The 19,268-nt window shown below is 50.9% G+C and overlaps 1 protein-coding gene across 1 annotated transcript in view; it reads left to right on the top strand.

The window, feature by feature from the left end:
• The window catches only part of Spon1 (spondin 1), a 342,604-nt gene extending 323,588 nt beyond the window's left edge, over window positions 1–19,016 (top strand). The window contains exons 8-16 of the mRNA XM_004650848.2: window positions 2,729–2,930; window positions 4,242–4,382; window positions 4,801–4,876; window positions 6,303–6,485; window positions 11,728–11,898; window positions 11,976–12,143; window positions 12,945–13,109; window positions 13,645–13,908; window positions 16,480–19,016. Coding sequence (XP_004650905.1) covers window positions 2,729–2,930; window positions 4,242–4,382; window positions 4,801–4,876; window positions 6,303–6,485; window positions 11,728–11,898; window positions 11,976–12,143; window positions 12,945–13,109; window positions 13,645–13,908; window positions 16,480–16,643 — 1,534 coding nt within the window. The 3' untranslated portion in view covers window positions 16,644–19,016. The remainder of the gene's footprint in view (window positions 1–2,728; window positions 2,931–4,241; window positions 4,383–4,800; window positions 4,877–6,302; window positions 6,486–11,727; window positions 11,899–11,975; window positions 12,144–12,944; window positions 13,110–13,644; window positions 13,909–16,479) is intronic.
• The last annotated feature ends 252 nt before the right edge of the window (window positions 19,017–19,268 follow it).

Genomic DNA, 19,268 nt, shown 5'->3' on the forward strand with positions numbered 1-19,268 from the left:
CATTTCATTATTTTAGAAAGCATTTTTATAAAAGAAGAAAAAGAAATAATAAATACTTCAGAGTGATCTTTAATTAAATGTAAAGGTCAAAGAAAGTACGGGAGCTCCACATTCATTTCCTAGATTAATTCATTTATCCCAACAAACATCCAAAGGGGCCACCACATGCTAAGATCTATGTTGGGCAGCAGGACAGCTGAGGCCCAGCAAACAAGTGGCCCCACTCTATGGGCACCTAGTGGGGAAGGCTGATAGTAAACAGGTAACTTCAGTGAGAGGGTCGGGTCAGCGTGCCAGGGGAAGGTAAGAGTTTTATACAACAGAGGTGGGTAGGGAAACGCCCTCTCCAAAAGACTCCACAAGCCAAGGGGCAGAGAGGACTTCTCCAATGCAGGGTAAGGGAACGGAGCAACGTGTGTCTGAAGAACTAGGGCGTTGTTCCCGGGCCACCATACACTGGGGATTGTCATTTACACACCATTGGTTGGAGCATTTTGTGCAGGGATTAGTGGCTCCAAATTTCCACCCCTTTAAAACCATTGCCAGGCTCTGCAGGGCGCCTCCCTCACGCAACAGATCTAGCTGTCACAAAGTGGGACCCAATGCATCAGCAGAGAATGGTTTCCAAAAGGAGTGCCTGTCCTCAAGAGGTGTCTTAGTTCCTTTGCTCACAGCTGTGACCAGATACCTGCAACAATCTGCTCAAGGAAGACAGGGCTTGTTTTGGCCCACAGTTGAGGAGACACTGTCCACCAGTGACGGATAAGGCATGGCAGCCGGAGTGCCAGGAAAGTGGTCGCTTTCCGTCTGTCCTCAGAAAGCCGAAGACATGAATCCTGGTGCTCAGCTCATTCCCCTCCCCACAGCCCAGGATGTCCACAGGATGGCACCGCCTACACTCGGCCACGGTCCTCCAGCAGTCCTCTCCGGGAACACCTGCAAACCACGCCAAGCTGTCTCCTAGGTGATGACGCACCCAGCTGAGCTGGTGACGAAAATGAACTATCACGAGTGGATACCCCCACCTGCTGCACAGGTACCCGGCATGAGTTCAGCCTCTACGGCAAGCAAGAGAGAGAGACCAAAGCCGGGTGTGGTGGCGCAAGCCTTTAATCCTGGCCCTCGGGAGGCAGAGGTAGGAGGATCACCATGAGTTCGAGGCCACCCTGTGAAAATAGAGTGAATTCCAGGTCAGCCTGGGCGAGAGTGAAAGCCTACCTCAAAATTAAAAAAAAAAAAAAAGAAAGAAAGAAAGGAGAGAGGGGGAGAGAGAGACTACATCCCAAGGGGGTTCCGGACAGGTGCTGCAAGACAGGCCCAGCCACCACCTGTGAGACCGTAGGTGACTAGTGTGCTGGCCCCCAGACTGAGTCGTCACCAAAGCCAGCTCTCCAAAGAAGCTGCAGAGACCACTGATCCACAGGCGGCAAGAATGCAGAGCTGGGAAAAGGAAAGAGGCCCCCACCCGCGGCAATCTGGGCCTGACCACACACACAGCGGGCTGCATTGGTGTGGAGCGTCAGTAGTTTACAAGATCCTTCTTTCTAGCAAAGTTTAGTCCTCAGGACCACAATTAGATGAAGACATTGAGAAACCCCAAGACGGTGAGCAACCTGCCCACGATCCAATCCGCAGCTGGCGTGGAGGGGCGCTCAGTCACGCCAGCACGTGGCCATTGTTTCAGCCAGCCCGCTGGGACACAAAGCGGCCTGGGGACAGCCGTGACGCCTGGCCCCGGGGGAGCCTCCGGTCCAGAGTAAGAGTCGGAGCTGTGAAGAGCAATTGCAAGCATGAGTCTGCACAGAGACCTGCAGGCCACATGGAAATAGACTGAGGGCCTGAGCCTCCGCCACTGCATCAAAACCACTCCTGACAGGCTGGAGAGATGGCTCGCTGGCTAAGGTGTTTGCCGGCAAAGCCTAACAACCTGAGTTTGATTCCCCAGGACCCACATAAAGTCAGATGCACGGTGATGCATGCATCGGGAGTTCATTTGCTGTGGCTGGAGACCCTGGCATGTCCTCTCTCTCTCTCTCTCTCTCTTTTTCTCCTTACCAAGAAATACATAAAAGTATTTTTAAAAGAAAAATAAAGACTTCTGGACCAGGAGACAGGTGATCTGAGGCTCCAGCCAGTCTAGCCTAAATTGGCAAGCTGCAAGCCAGTGAGCGAATCTGTATCCAAGGAGACAGATGGTGTTCTTTTTTTAAAAAAAAAAAAAATTGTTTATTTTTATTTATTTATTTGAGAGCAACAGACAGAGAAAGAGGCAGATAGAGAGAAAGAGAATGGGCGCACTGGGGCCTCCAGCCACTGCAAACGAACTCCAGACGCGTGTGCCCCTTGTGCATCTGGCAAATGTGGGTCCTGGGGAATCAAGCCTCGAACCAGGATCCTTAGGCTTCACAGGCAAGCGCTTAACCGCTAAGCCATCTCTCCAGCCCCAGATGGTGTTCTTGAGGATGACACCGGAGGCTGTTCTCAGGCCGCCACGAGCACTCACACCCATGTGCGTTTGCACCCACACACTAACATGCACACACATGCATTAAAGAGAATGGACAGCACAGGGTTCTCTCCACGTCTGCCCAACAGATAGAATCAGAGGGGAGAAAGGGAGCACCCAGGATCTGCCTTCTCTCTGCCCCTCCTGTTCTCTAGCCACGGCTGAGTCAGATGTCCCCCAAGTACCCTCGCATTCTCTAACGGCTCCATGTCTGGTTTCCAGGAGGGCAGCCCCCTCGGCTGAGTTTTCAGTAGACAGGACGCGCCACTTGATGTCCTTCCTGACCATGATGGGTCCCAGTCCCGACTGGAACGTGGGCTTATCTGCGGAGGATCTGTGCACGAGGGAGTGTGGCTGGGTCCAGAAGGTGGTGCAGGACTTGATTCCCTGGGATGCCGGCACTGACAGCGGGGTGACCTATGAGGTAGGCACGTGACTACGGTGGTGCGGGCAGCCTTCCTCACCGTGCCCTCCTGGCAGAGCCCTGACCTGGGTGTCCCGGATACAGTAGTGAGTTCTGACCCAGCTATGCCCTAGGAGACCCTCTCTGGTGAGGCAGGTAGATGTCCAATGTCCCAACTGCATGGAAGCCTGGAGACGTGAGAAACCAGTGTGGGAACAGTCCGTCAGCATACTGTGGCCGAGTGTGTGGGCGTCATTGCTCACCCACCTTTTTATTGAGTCAGGGGCTCTTGTCCCGGAGCTCACATAAGTAAGCAAGATTGGCTGTCCAGTGACCCCGGGAATCTGCCGGTCTCCTCCTCCCCAGCGCTGGGGTTACACACACGCCCACAGCCACGCCCGGCTCCTGATGTGGGTTCCAGCTGTCCACCCATGCTTGCCCCACAAGCACCGCACCAACCAAGCCGTCTCCCCAGCCCCGCGCTGAGTCTTCTGTTTGCTTGTTTTAAAGATAGTTACTCTGCACCTTGATTTGTAAATTTTGTTTGTCGTCTGTTGGTTGGTTGGCGTTTCTGGTGATGCTGGGGGCTGAGCCAAGGGCACTGCACCTCCCAGAGAAGCTCTATCACTAACACACACTCTACGCCCTCGGTTTTCTGTTTGTGGAGGGTTTTTTTTTGTTTGTTTGGTTGGTTTTTTGAGACATGTTCTTAGTACGTATCTATGTATGCCAGGCTGGTTTCAAAGTCCTGAATCTGGGGTATCCCATGATGCCGAGCTTCCGACTAACACTCAGAGCCAGGCGCATTCAGCCAACCGCAGCCTGGGGCTGCTTTCCCACGGCAAGGGCTGAGCTGAGCAGTTAGCAGAGACACACTGTGACCCGCGAAGCCTGAAATATTCCCCTCCGACCTGATACGGAGGAAAGGCTGCCGCCTGGTCCAGCAGAAAAAGGCTTGGATTCAGGCCGAGCTGACTCAGGCGTTTATGGGTCAAGACGATGTCTCTGAAATTTGGCTCCATCTGGACACCACCTTGTGGTGTATGTGCAGGAATTTTAAAGCAAGGGTCGACAAATTTCCAAGCAAGGCATTGGGCATGAACAGAATTCCACAAATATATTTGCACCTGTTAAATTTCCATCAGAATGAGGCACCGAGTTTGATCCCCAGAATCTCCCTCTCCCCACCCCCCACCCCGCCTCTCTCTCTCTTTTTCTCTCTCTCTCAAACACACACACATCCTATCAGAGTTTTGTTCTGATCCATAATAAGAATTTGCTCCATGGCTTTTATATTTTATTTCACACGGTGTATGTCTGTTTTTCCCACAGTCATCAAACAAGCCCACAATTCCCCAGGAGAAAATCCGGCCCCTGACCAGTCTGGACCATCCTCAGAGTCCTTTCTACGACCCAGAGGGCGGATCCATCACTCAAGTAGCCAGAGTTGTCATCGAGAGAATTGCTCGGAAGGTACCGGGCTCGAGCCCACCAGGAGGGCCCAGGATCCTGGACACCTTCCAGCTCTAGATTCATGGGGTCTCTGGCAAGAAGTATCTCATGATATAGGGTTCCAGGCCTTCTTGGGGTTTTGAGTATGCAGATGACTTCCTAAGATGTGCATGGGCAAAATGAACTCAGTAGTGAGGCCAGGGCTGAAATCAGCGGTTTGGTGCAGTCAGATTGTTTTCATCATCAGTCGATTACTACTGTCTGCCATGGTCTTGCTTAGTAAACCCTTCCTTCTTGCATTTCTTTTGCAGTCAGGTTGTAAAACTTGGCAGAACTCTCCCATGGCATAGGATTTGCAGAGGAGACATTGGATTTGATGTCTCCTGCAGCTTTCCCCCCACATTCTCTCCTTTGTCTAATGTGAGCTCTCCTTTGGCAGGGGGAACAATGCAACATTGTGCCTGACAATGTGGACGACATTGTGGCTGACCTGGCCCCAGAAGAGAAAGATGAAGGTATGCCGCTCTCCTTTGTTGCAGGTGGCAAACATAAATTGACATGAGCCTTGGGGAAGGTAAGTTACTAATATGTTTTAAGGACCGTAAGTGTGCAGGCGTGGTGGTGCATGCCTTTAATACCAGCACTCGGGAGGCAGAGGTAGGAGGATCACTGTGAGTTCAAGGCCAGCCTTGGACTACATAGTGAATTACAGGTCAGTGTGGCCTAGAGCAAGACCCTACCTCAAAAAAAAAAAAAAAAAAAAAAAAAAAAGAGAGAGAGAGAAGGAAAGAAAGAAAGAGAAAAAAACACCATAAACGTGATTATGGCCTTTGATGGGGTAATTCCATCTCTGAGGATTTCTCCTCAAGAGATAATTCAGAGGTGGGGTAGAGGTGTGGTAAACTAGCATGTGCTAGGTCCTGGATTTGATCCCAGCACCCTACCAAAGAAAAGACTAAAACACACGCCAAGATGAGGCACCAAGTATAAGGCAGTTGGTGAAGGCATGACGCTGCGACATGTACTGAGCACCAGCCCTGTACCCCGACCACGGCAGCAGCCTTGGGCAGGTTTCATAGCATTCAGACCACTGCGTGCTCTGCTTCTTGCACTGGTCCGTGAGGCAGACTCATGGACATCCACCACCTCAGCAGGGACAGGAGCCCAGACCCTACAGTAATGAAGGAGAGGCAGAGCCATGATTTGAACTCAAGTTTCCTCCTGGAATCTGGACTTCTGCTATCCTGTCACCTTGGCAAGAAGCCATGCTTTCTCTACCCCTCTCCCCTCAACTCTAAAATGGGCATCATAATAGAACCTGCCTCAGAGAGAATGAGATCAGTGGAACCAGTCAGGCAGTTCTTAAGATAATGTTACAAGTAATAAGTGCTCAGAGAACACCAGCTGCTCTTACTGTGATCCTACCTGGAACTGGGAACATAAGGAAGATGAAGCTGTAAAAACAAAGATCACATGGGGGCTGGAGAGATGGCTTAGCAGTTAGGGCGCTTGTCTGCTAAGCCTAAGGATCCATGTTCGACTCTCCAGATCCCGCACGAAGGTGAGGCAAGTGCAAGGTTGCACATGCCCATGTGGTGGCACAAGCATCTGGAGTTCAAGTGCAGTGGCTGAGACCCTGGCACACCAATTCTCTCTCTCACTTTCTCAAACGAAAATAAAATTGAAAAGGTCATATGCATCACTCACTATACATTATATGTATTTATGGAGACTGTCAATGAAAAGGTTTGTGAAAGCCACATGCTTTCTAAAATTGTCCATAAAGGAGCTGGTGATGAGATGTTTGGGTGTTGAGAGAAAAGAACAGTTAGGGAATCACCCCCATTACTTAGATACTTACCAGCAGGGGACTGAGAGGGCTAGTCATGGCTTCCACACAACCCCCTCCACCCGAGAAAACGTGCCAAACACTCCTTGCAGACGACACCCCTGAAACCTGCATCTACTCCAACTGGTCCCCATGGTCGGCGTGCAGCTCGTCCACCTGTGAGAAAGGCAAGCGAATGCGGCAGCGCATGCTGAAGGCGCAGCTGGACCTCAGCGTCCCCTGCCCCGACACCCAGGACTTCCAGCCCTGCATGGGCCCCGGCTGCAGCGATGAAGGTAAGGACACGGTCCCGGCCAGCCGGCAGCCTGGGGGCGGCGGGGGGGGGGTGGTGGTGCTGCACAGCAGCATGGGTCCCTGCACCTGGCAGGCTGTGTCCCTAGAGGGACCCCAGGACCCCGACTCTTGGTATCAGTGGAGTCCAGGTAGAGCACATGCTTCCTACTGTTTCTTCCTGTGAGCACACAACCTGTCTTGACAGAATTCTTTTATATATTTTTTTAAATTTTTATTTATTTGGAAGAGAGAAAGAAGCAGAAAGGGAGAGAGAGAGAGAGAGAGATGTAGAGAATGGTCGCGCCAGGGCCTGCAGCCACTGCAAATGAACTCCAGATGTGTGCGCCCCCTTGTGCATCTGGCTAACATGGGAAATCAAATGGAGGTCCCTTGGCTTTGCAGGCAAGTGCCTTAACCGCTAAGCCATCTACCCAGCCCTTATGAAGAATTCTTACGAGGGGCCTCTTCCTTCCTTCCTGTGTTACTCCCGTGTGGCCTAGACACGATGACTGAGAGAACAACTTAAGTGGGGACGGTCTATTTTGGCTCCGTGTCAGGAGGTCCATCCGTGGCTGGCTGGCCCCGTGCACTCCGGTAGAATCTCGTGATGGGGAGAGTGTACAGGAGAGGTGTCTCTCTCCCCGCGATGGACAGGAAGCAGAGAGGCAGTAGGGAGCCAGTGTGAGCTATGCCCTTCAGGGCTGCTCTTCTGTGACTCGCTTCTTCTACTTAGACCCCAAGTCCTGAAGTCTCCACAACCTCCCAAGATCATACCACTAGCAAAAGAGCAAGCCTTTAATGCAAGCCTGTGAGGGATGTTCCAGATGGAACGATAGCGCCTCCCCAGCCATGAAATACATCACACACATGACTTCAGAGCCAGCCAACACAGGCGTGAGCTAGGCCAAGTTACAACTAACAAGTAGTACTTCTGGATTGTAAACTCTGACTCCCTCTATTCCTCCCTCCCTCACTTATCCTTACCCTTCCCTCACTTACTTCCTTTCTTTATACCCTCCTTCCCTCCCTCCTTTCCTTCCTTCCCAGACCAGCCTGGAACTCACTATGTAGCCTCCAAGCTAGCCAGGACTCACGATCCTCCTGCCTCGGCCTCCCAAGTGCTGGGAATACAGGCATGAGTCTTCATGCCCGCTTTCCAGTGGCTTTTTCGGGTAATTGTCGTTCATGTTCCTCTGTGGTGTTCTGCCTCAGCCTGAGCCCAAGACGGAGCCCTTGCATCACTTGATAACATGCATTCCCAGGCTCTCTAACAGAGCCCAAAGGTCAGGCTTGATCTGCGAGCTTTCAGTACCTATGTCACGATGGCACAGCCTTCGAGATTGCATGAAGCTGATGTGCAAAGCCCAGGACGTGACCCCTTCCTCTGCTTGGATAACTGTGGCTACACTCTTACTCCTCGGAGGTGCAAATGAGGTGACAGGCAGGATACACAGGCTAGGCTGACGCCTGGTGGGTAGAAAACCACTTCCAAGAGGAGGAGAATTGAAGCAAGCTTACCTCCTTTTAGGTGGCTCACAATCCAGCCCTTCCTGGCTGCAGGCTGATCTGACCCTCTGGCCACACATCCACATGGTTTACTTTATTTTTTTTTTTTTTAGTTAAGAGAGAGAGGCAGATAGAGAAGGGGTATGCCAGGGCATCTAGCCACTGCAAACAAACTCCAAACACATGCATGACCTTGTATATCTGGCTTATGTGGGTACTAGGAAATCGAGCCTGGGACCTTAGGGCTCCCCAGACAAGTGCCTTAACCACCAAGCCATTGCTCCAGTCCACCACATGGTTTACTTCTAATCATTTTTGCCCCAAATAGGGCACTTAGGATGGGGGGAAACAGCCCTGCCATACACAAGCCTATTTATGAACAGGCAGGGAGGAAGGGACTGGACCTTCCACACTGAAGGCTCTCCTTTGGAGTCTAAAACAAACAGTGGACTTGAGATCTCTAGCCTCCTCCTCCTCCGCGGGGAAGGGGCCACCACCATCTGCCTATCAGGCAGGTGCTCTGAAGCTGGGCGGCGCCTTTCTTTGTTCCTCCCAGAACCAGAGCTCTCTGGTCCCCACACTAAATTCCTTTCTGCACCGATTTTTTCCGGGGGAAGTGGTTGGAGTAGGACGGAAGCAGACACTGTGTTAGACATTTGGGAAGAACTGCTTTTTTTTCATAAGATGAATGCACTTTATGGCACTGTAGATATTGTATGTCACTGAGTTCTTCCCAGGGACCGGCACCCTCCCCAACCCTTGACATCTTTCCAAATTTCTTTTTATCAATTTGTTCATTTGTATGTGTGTGTGTGTGTGTGTGTGTGTGTGTGAAGAAAGTGAGAGAAAAACAAGCATGCCCTTTGGACAGTGGTCAGAGGACAGCGTCCGGTGCGGCTCCTCTCTACCTCTTGTGAGGCATGGCCTCTTGTTCCTATTCCCCACTCTGTTCTTGAGCTTCTAGGAAATGCCCCTCTGTTTTCACTATAGCCCCAGGGCATTACAGAAGCCCATGGCAGCTTTGGCTCTTACGTGGGCTCTGGGCATCGGAACTCAGGAGCTCAGCATTGCACACCAGGCACTTGATTCACTGAGCCATTTCTCAAGCCTCGTCTTTCCCAATTTCTGTACATCTTTCAAGAATCCTTGTAGAGATCTTTTGCAATCAAAGATCTGATCGCATGAGTCCCCAGCTGAGAAACCTGTGGTTCCTTATTGCTCATGCGCAAACTCCTCAGCTGAACTTGCCAGTGAAACAGAGTTGGAAGAGGACTAGCTAGGGATTCCTGCAGGGTGGGGCTCTTGAGCCAGAGTGCCTCTCAGAAGACTCAGGTGATTGTAGCAGCCTGCCCAAGAAACCATCTGGCCAGGCCATAGGAAGCCAATACCACGGCTCATCAGCCACCACACCCTCCCACCAGATCACAGCCCAAGTCAGGTGTACTTGGTTGTGCCTGATGCCTTAGTTACCTTGGATTCCAGCTGTCATTTCTTAGCAGCACCACCAGCACTGTCGGGCACAACACATGTGCAATTGGCAGTGTGGGCATGTGCAGACTGGCTGAGCACTTACGTGGACTCCAACTCCTTCTGGCTCCCTCTCCCGACACCACACACCCACAGCAGCACTAAGCTGACGTCCCTTTACCTTAAATACAAAGATCCTTTCCCCAGCAAAGGGTCACTCGGGTGTTTACTGGAAATGTGAGAGTTTACCCAGAATCCCAAAAGGGAGAACATTTGTCATCCTCCGTGCTGCCTAATTCCCTGGGTGCATAGCTCTTGCCCTATTTCTTTTAATTTTTTGTTGTGGGGGGTGCTGGAGATATGGCTCAGTGGGAAAGGCACTTACCTACAAAGCAAGGAGAGACAGAGAGAGAATATGGGTGTGCCAGGGCCTCAAGCCATTACAAATGAACTCCAGGTGCAAGTGTCACCTTGTGCCTCTGGCTTTATGTGGATATTGGGGAATCGAACCTGGGTCTTTTGGCTTTGCAGGCAAATGTCCCAACCGCTGAGCCACCTGTCCAGCCCCTCCTGCCCTATTTCTATATTTTTAAATATCTTATTTCTTTTTTTATTTCAGAGAGAGATAGGAAGAGGCAGAGAGAAAGAGAGAATGGGTACATCAGGGTCTCCAGCCATTGCAAACAAACTCCAGACGCATGCGCCCTGTTTGTGTGGCTCATGTGGGTCCTGGGAAATTGAACTGGGGTCCTTAGGTTTTGCAGGCAAATGCCTTAACCACTACGCCATTTCCCCAGCCCCTCCTGGCCTATTTATAACACCTGGAATTAGTGTCAGCTTCTCTCTCTCTCTCTCTCTCTCTCTCTCTCTCCTTCTCTCCTTTTCCTCCCACTCTTTCTAGTAGGACAAGATCCATACCTTACCTAGCTTTGTAACCTCAGAACATTACTAGTGAGCACTTGGGATGGATAGATTCCATTTTCTTCATTTTTTTAGAATTAAACAAACACAACACACACACACAGAGTTATCTGACAGCACCTAACCCTTGAGAATACAACCACCTGTCACACTGCAAGGTTGCTGTCTTTCCAACAACAATCTCTTCAGCATCCAGTGACCATGGCCTTTGCTGACAGCCACACATGCAAGCAGAGGCATGGCCCCCGGTGCTAATGACTGCTGTGCGGCCTTCCCCATCCTTCCTCCATCCCTCCCTCTCTTCGGGTACACAAACACTCCCTAGCCCCGCCCCCCAGACAGGCCACTTGCTCCCCATCAGCACCCCGGGGGAGTTTTTCTTGCCATCCTCAACAAAGGCACTGAGGAGTCTGTGGTGTTGTGGGGCACCTGCCTGTCAGAAGAAAAAAAAAATCTTTCCTCAGATTGGGGAAATGGAGATTCAGACAGTAACTAGAGCCTCAAGTTCCTCTGAACAAAAGAGCTTACATTTTATCTCGGAATACCTATCTCCTCTTCCTCCGTGTGGTGGTGGAAATGTTGAACATCTGCACTGTCCAGGGCGGTGGCCTCTAGGCTAGGAGACTACTGGGCACTTCAAGGAGGACTAGCAAGAGAGGAATCAACCTCTTGTTTTGTTTTTTTTTTTAACACTTTTTAAAATTTTTTTATTTATTTATTTAAGAGCGACAGACACAGAGAGAAAGACAGATAGAGGGAGAGAGAGAATGGGCGCGCCAGGGCTTCCAGCCTCTGCAAACGAACTCCAGACGCGTGCGCCCCCTTGTGCATCTGGCTAACGTGGGACCTGGGGAACCGAGCCTCGAACCGGGGTCCTTAGGCTTCACAGGCAAGCGCTTAACCGCTAAGCCATCTCTCCAGCCCTCAACCTCTTGTTTACTGCCTGGTCCTAGCTGCATGATACATTATATCTAGACTTTACAAATGGATGATTTGTCTTAAAATTGCATTTCAGCGTCTCATGCGTTTGGTTTGGGGTGGTTTTGTTTTGGAGACAAGGTCCCACCCTGGAGCCCAGGCGGAGCTGGGACGCATGGCCGTCCTCCTGCCTCAGCCTCCCAGTGTTGGGTCTCCAGGCGTGTGTCACCATCCACATCACTGTTTGCGCATCTTCTAAGTACATCTTTAAGTAATGAAGTGCCCCATCCACGTGGGAAAAGGGTGTTTCCTCTGACACTTGGTGCGTTGGAGCCCATGCGCTGCCCAAGCCCACTGGAGGGCCCGAGTGTGTCCCGCAGGCGCCCCGGCCGCCCCGTGCCAGGCCCCACTGAGCACCCGGGTTGTTTGCAGATGGCTCCACCTGCACCATGTCCGAGTGGATCACCTGGTCGCCCTGCAGCATCTCTTGCGGCACGGGCATGCGGTCCCGGGAGCGCTACGTGAAGCAGTTCCCGGAGGACGGCTCGGTGTGCACGCTGCCCACGGAGGAGACGGAGACGTGCGTGGTCAACGAGGAGTGCTGTGAGTGGGGGCGCCCAGCGGGCGGGCGGGGGGCCGATGCTAACGCCGCCCGGACTCCAACTCCGCGGACCCCTCAGCCCCCGGCAGCTGCCTGATGACCGAATGGGGCGAGTGGGACGAGTGCAGCGCCACCTGCGGGACGGGCATGAAGAAGCGGCACCGCATGGTCAAGATGAGCCCTGCCCACGGCTCCTCGTGCAAGGCCGACACGTCGCAGGCCGAGAAGTGCATGATGCCGGAGTGCCGTGAGTGGAGTGGGTGTGGGAAGGGCTTGCGGGACCGGGACCCGGGACCGGCGTGGGGAGACCCGGCGCCCCCTACTGGCACCGCGGAGGATGGATGGGCAGGGGCCCAGGGAAAGATGGCAAGCCACGGGGGTGTGGCCACGCTAGACCTAACCTGGCTGCCCACCGGAGGGTACTCTAGGCAATGCTGGCATGGCGAACTGGCAGCGTCTGGATAGAACTCACCTGGGGCTACCTCATGGCGCATCTTCCCTGGAGCATGGAGGAGGGGGCAGTACACTTAATAATGTATTTAGGCAAAAGCACATACTCAGGGGCAGTCCGATCCTGTTGCAGTGGTCTTGCCTGGCCTCATAAAGCACGACCTTCCCATTCAATGCACAAACACGTAAGACTCAAACCAGCACACAGGTACACACATCCGAAAAGACCTCGGCACGGGTCCAAAACTGCACCTGTGAGTTAATAAGCATCCTTCTCAGGCAGTGAAGGCTGTTTCTGAACTTAGTGGGGCCTCCCTCCAGCCTTTGGTGATCTCACGTGAACACTTGTGGTCTAGGGGCACTGACCCCATCTGATGCCAGGTCATGACGGTCAGCTGGGCCACACAGGAGATTCAGGGAAGTGCCAAGGACAGTAAATAGGAAGTCATTTAGCGCTCCAGGCTGCTCAGTCTTACTGGAACTCATGAGCCAATTCCATTTGATTGGGCAGTGGGGTCACAGCAGGAGGGGGGATTATGGGTCAAGAGCTAAGACGGTAGGGGCATGTTCTCAGTGCCACACCTGCATCTTGATCCAGACACCATCCCATGCTTGCTGTCGCCGTGGTCCGAGTGGAGTGACTGCAGTGTGACCTGTGGGAAGGGCATGCGGACCCGCCAGCGCATGCTCAAGTCTCTGGCGGAGCTGGGCGACTGTAATGAGGAGCTGGAGCAGGTGGAGAAGTGCATGCTGCCCGAGTGCCGTAAGTCCTGAGCCCTGGACGGCCGCTCCCGTGAGCCCCGGGAGCTCAGTCAGCCTCCTCCGGGCAGACACTGCAACACTGTGCAGTGCAAACATTAGTGCTGGGGACAAGGTGGGGGTGACAGGCTGTGGCTAGATAAACCATCTCCTCACTGTCTGCAAACACAACACAAACTGCAAGGGGCTGTGACCCACGTGAAAACACACACAGCACAAGTGTAAATGGGAGACCCACGTGAAAACACACAGCACAAGTGTAAATGGGAGACCCACGTGAAACACACACAGCACAAGTGTAAATGGGAGACCCACGTGAAACACACATAGCACAAGTATAACTGGGAAATCCACATGAAACAAACACAGAAAAGGGTAACCAGGAGACACCACTCTGCTTCTGGTAACCCAGTTGTTCAGTACATTCCTTCCACTGCCTTGTTGCCAAGGGCAAGCCTGTTGAGATGTTCAAAGGGGTGTCAGTTAAGGGACCTCCACTTTCCGATGTGAGATACCCATGCCCGTCTGTGTCTTGCTAGCCATTGACTGTGAGCTCACCGAGTGGTCCCAGTGGTCAGAATGCAACAAGTCATGCGGGAAAGGTCACATGATTCGAACAAGGGTGATCCAAATGGAGCCTCAGTTCGGAGGTGCACCCTGCCCAGAGACTGTGCAGCGCAAGAAATGCCGCCTCCGGAAATGTCTTCGCAACCCATCCATCCAGAAGCTGCGCTGGAGGGAGGCCCGAGAGAGCCGGCGCAGTGAGCAGCTGAGGGAAGAGTTGGATGGGGAGCAGTTCCCAGGTAGGGCTCCCGGCGAGGGTCCACGCTCAGCTCCAGGGCAGGTGGGGTTATACTGGGCTCAAAACAAAATGGGGTACTTCCTGGATTCTTCAGACAGCATTTTAATTCTTTAGATCTAGGGGACCATCCCCCCATATACACATACTAATAGGCATAATTTACGGAAAATGGCAGTGTTTTCATCTAAAGAAACTTTAGGTATCATAACAACCTTCAAAAGTAAATTTTCAGGCAGAGCTTTTAGAAATCACCCTTTTCTTCATGTCTGTAAAAGCAGAAGTCCTGTCCAACCTTGCTCAAAAACTAGTGTGAGGGCTAAGCCCATGGGGAAATGATGACAAAAATGTCATCAGTCTCAGTGTTTAGGACTTCAAAGAGTAAGTCCCACTTTAAAGGGTGTGGCTCGGACCGCACTGCCAGATGAAACTTCAAATAATACAGGCCCAGACTGCCAAATAAGTCCACCAGCATGAACGAAGTGCTGAGGGAGCCAAAGTTCAGAGAATGCCAAAGCGAGGAGGTAGAGTGGTTCTGGAAGAATGCCTAGGAGTTTGCCAGCTACAGAAGTCCAGTCCAGCTAGAAGGGATGACTGCCAAGACACGGAGCCCGAAGGACATATTTTCAAGCAGATGAGTGCAAGCAGACCAGAATACAAAGTGGGAGGCCACGCCAGAGACCTGCAGCCTGCTGAGGGTTACAGACTCAATTCAAAGAGTCAAAGTCTTGGGGGGGGGGGAGGGCAGGGACGTGCGTGTGGAGTGTGGACATGCGCACACCCCGCGTGCAAGCCTGAGGACAGAGAGAACATTGGGTGTCCTCCTCTTCGCTGTGCCACTTGTTTCCTTGAGAGGAAGGCTCTCAATGAACCCAGAGCTGTGGTTTAGTCAGACTGAATGGTGAGCCCGTGATCTCCCTGCCTCCACACCCCCGTCTGGGGTAACAGGCATGAGTATGCCTAGAGGGTGCTGGGGATCAACCTCAGGTCCTTAGGCTTGCATGACATGTGCTCTTACCTGGAGCCCCTCCCTGGTGAAGGTTTTAAGAATGACATAAAAAGACCTATCTGGAGTGCTCTAGAGAAGGCAACGCAGATGCACCTTAACTTTTATTTATTTTTTTTTTTTGGTTTTTCGAGGTAGGGTCTCACTCTGGTCCAGGCTGACCTGGAATTAACTCTGTAGTCTCAGGGTGGCCTTGAACTCACGGTGATCCTCCTACCTCTGCCTCCCGAGTGCGGGGATTAAAGGCGTGCGCCACCACGCCCGGCTAACTTTTATTTTTTAATTTTATTTATTTGAGAGAGTGAAAGCGGCACAGAGACAGAGAGAGAATGGGCGCACCAGGGCCTCCAGGCACTGCAAATGAACTCCAGATGCGTGCGCCACCTTGTGCAGCTGGCTTACATGGGTCCTGGGGAATCGAACCAAGGTCCTTTGGCTTTGCAGGCAAATGCCTTAACCGCTAAGGCATCTCTCCTGCCCCAGCTTTAACTTTTACTTGTAGCCCAGGAGAAAGATTATCCCCTTCTCTAGTACACCTTGAAAAGTTCTACCTCTAAGATAAAAAAAGACAAAGAATTCCCTGCCTGGGACTGCTCTGCTGAATGAGCCAGACCAGGCCCGGAGTACGGTACAAAGGGGAGCAACAGGGCAGAGGCTGGAAGACCCAAGTCCTGGGTGTGGACCGTGAGAAGCTGTGGCTTCCCTGGAGGACAAGGCAGGCACCGTGTACACTGCAGGTTAATTCCACGGTTTCTGGTGACATATAAAGGAACAGCTCGAAGTAGCCCCTCTGCTGTCTTCCTCCACATGGGGAGTGGACAGTCCTTGCCTTAGGGAGAACTCTCAAGGGAGTCACCGGTCCACAATGGGTAAAGCCAAGCCTATGCTCAGCAGTTTCTGAAACTCTGCTGGGGTGCGAACAGATCTCTAGTACATACTCACAAACATGCAGGTCTAAAGTACTATGGGAAGGATGTGAACCAAAGGTCTGATCTCCAGGGGCCACTGGGCTCTTGGAGAAAGGTGGGTTCGTACTGAGTACTTACTTAGTGCTTGGGCAGTGGGGCTTCATGAGCAAGTTGTTAAGTTCTCCTCGGGGAGATCACCTACACGCCCCCCTCCCCAACAGTTCAAACAGATCATTTAACAGCGTGATCCTGGCAGGCCAGCAAGGCGGCGGCTTGGCTAACAATTCCCGCCATGTTGTCACGTGCGTGGCCACAATCAAGTGGGGCTGGAGGCGAGAGCTGGGCCTCCCCCGCTTTTCCTGGGGGCCTTTCTCTCACATGGGCTATCCAGACGTGTGCAGACAGCATGGGAAGGTTCCTAGCAGCTTTTGCTCATGGTCACACAGCCACGCCTGGACTGGGAGGAAATGAGCCGGTGCCCCTTGAGCTTTGGTGCATTAAGGGCCGCGTCTTCTGTAGTCTATTATGTACGAGCTGACAGTCCCTAATCGGGACACTGGCCAGGCGTTAATTCAACCAACCACTACATAGAGACGCAGAAAGAGCTGGAGGCCAGCCCTCCTGTGCTGCTGGTCTAAGCAGCCTGTTCTGGTGCTTACAGGCTGCCGGATGCGCCCGTGGACGGCCTGGTCGGAATGCACCAAGCTGTGTGGTGGAGGGATTCAGGAGCGCTACATGACTGTGAAGAGGAGGTTCAAAAGCTCCCAGTTCACCAGCTGCAAGGACAAGAAGGAGATCAGAGCATGCAACGTTCACCCTTGTTAGCAGGGATCCAAGTTCCCAGGGGCTGCATTCCAGATTCCAGTCACCAATGGCTGGCTGGTCCATTTGCTTGTCTAAGATAATTTAAGTCGTGTCTACTAGTTTTCATTTTTTCCAATGTGGTTTGCCCAGTAGTCTTACGGATGCCAGGGACGTCCTGTCTGAATACCTCTTGGTGGGTATAGGCCGAGCGGGGCACCCTGCTCCTCAGCGCCTCTCTTCCTGCATGGCAGTGAGCGGTGTCAGCCACCTTGTACTGAGTGAAGGGTGTCCCTCTGGAGCAGCCCTGCTGGCCAGGCGGGACAGAGACCCCGCCACCTCTACAGGGAGAGGCAACTATGTGTGTGGGTTCCAGAGCGCAGCCGGTAGAAACACCCATCAGATGGGGAGAACAGATTCCCCCCCCTTCCTCATCTTTGACAAAAAAACTTCTGTTTGTCCATCTCTTTCCACTCAGCAGGACGCGAGGCCTCTTGTTAAATCTCCCCAATTATTCTTGGGGAAACAGTCCATCTGAACAGGAGCACTGATGCTGGGCAGTTTTTAATCTTACAGTAAGCAATTTAAGTACACTTATCTTACTTCCAAATATCGGTTCCTAATTACCGCCCCCCCCCAAAGGAAAATGGATAGCTACTTTATTTAAATGGAAGGTAAAGTCCTTGTAGCAGAGAGTAAGGATGCTAAATATCAAAAAAAAAAAAAAAAATGTTAAGGGAAACCTGTGTTACCTTAACAGGTTACCTGTGTTTTAAAAAAAATTTTTTTTTAGTGCTATAATTCTCCTACATGATGTTTGGCTATGGTTCATTTGGGAATGGATCTTTACTGGAATCAAGACCCAAGCAGCAAAATTGGCCTAAATATCCAGACTCGACTTACCCAAACTTTTGTTAAGTTTTCAAATGTCTCTAACAAGAAAACATTTAGCTATGCAAAGTATTTGCTAAGTCTGCTCAGTGGCCCACAAACTGTTTCCTCAACAAAAATACTGTCTCTATGCTTTGAAGTTATTTTTAGTCATAAAATGTATACTCAAGAGAGAGAACATATTTCAGTGACTAAAACAAAATCTGAGAGAAAAGATTACAGAATCAAGCTTGTGCCCACTTTCCATGGAGGACGCTGGCCCCCTGTGGACAGCAGGGGCTTCCGTGTCCTCCCAGGGCATCAGCAGCACACCAAGCTCAGAGCCAGCTACCAACAATCACAGTAAAAGGACGTTTTCTCACTTGTGAACCCATGAGTAATTTGCTCATTCATTTATTTTTAAAATTATTGCTGCATTTTTTTTGCAGGTATTTTTCATTACTGCTTAATCCAAATACACACTGTGGGCATGATGTATACGATGCTACCTTGAGAATTTGCATTGAACATGTCAGGATATTTCTAAAATGTAACATATATGCTATAGCCCCAGTAGGTATGTTTCCTTAACACAAGAGAGCCTAATCAATAGAAAGCCTCACTGGGTCTGTCGTTAGTGTTTTGAAGCAAATTAAGATGATTTGGTCTTTTCACAGTCATTATCCACCTCCACCGGTTCCAGGCCAGACAGCTTTTGCTCCCTCGTTATAAAGGCTGGCATTGCCATATCCCTGAGCTATCTGCAGCTTAAAACTGTTTCCAACATTATTTTGTAATTCTTTCAATGATTTGTTTTCTCCTTCAAATGAGCAAAAAACAATGAAAGAAGAGGCTTAAATTTCCACCTGGGACCCAAAAAAGTCCTGATGAGCAATCTGCCTTCTTTTTGCAACGTCTTCCAAGCTTGATTCACACTCGTTCTCAGCCCATTGAAAAGCCCCTTGAGATGGTTATTCCTCAACTAAGACAAGCCCTGCTAGTTAGTCATGCTTCTGTTTGGTCCCATTTGGATACATTCTTAACCCTGATTTCGGAGACTTAAGACCAGGTAACTGGCTAATGGCTGAGAATAAGAAACATGCTTATCTTGTGAGTGAGTTTTATTTTTTGTTTGCAATGGGAATTTGTAAGTGTTGAATCTCTTTCTTACCAAAGTCTTGTGTTAGGTGGTTTATAGTTTTTTCTGGCTAACCAATCATTTTGGAAATAAAGACTTTTTACTACAAAAAAAAAAAAAAAAATGCCATCTGTCTGGACTTCCACTTGAGAGACTCTAAGAAAAAGTTCCATGCAGAGAATGGCTGTGACTATGTACTATCAATGCCAACCCAGCTGTAATCATATTTACACACATGTGTTAAGATGCCAGCATGAAGCTCAGATCTTCCCAATGAGATTCTGGGTCACTTACCTGTCACCTTGCAAATGCATTTTATTTGAAGGAAATCTACTGTAGCAAATGAGAATAAAACCTGGGCTTCCTCAGACCCAGTGCTGAAAACCTGAGAAGGAATCTGTGCTGTTTTCCTTTCAACTCTGTCCATGAGCATGTTCTAGGCAAACTCATGGCCTGCAAGGGAACAGGGTATGTCAACATTCCCACGCAGCATTAGCTCTCCAGAAACCCAGTCCACAACAAGTAAGTGGCTAACATGACACATAACAATCCTATGTTAAATTATCTCTGTGACCTACTTTGGTTCAGAGTACATCCTTTAGGAAATAAAAATGGGGCTTGAGATGGCTTAGTGGTTAAGG

Source organism: Jaculus jaculus, chromosome 3 (assembly GCF_020740685.1).
Source record: "Jaculus jaculus isolate mJacJac1 chromosome 3, mJacJac1.mat.Y.cur, whole genome shotgun sequence".
Classification (NCBI taxonomy): Eukaryota; Metazoa; Chordata; class Mammalia; order Rodentia; family Dipodidae; genus Jaculus; species Jaculus jaculus.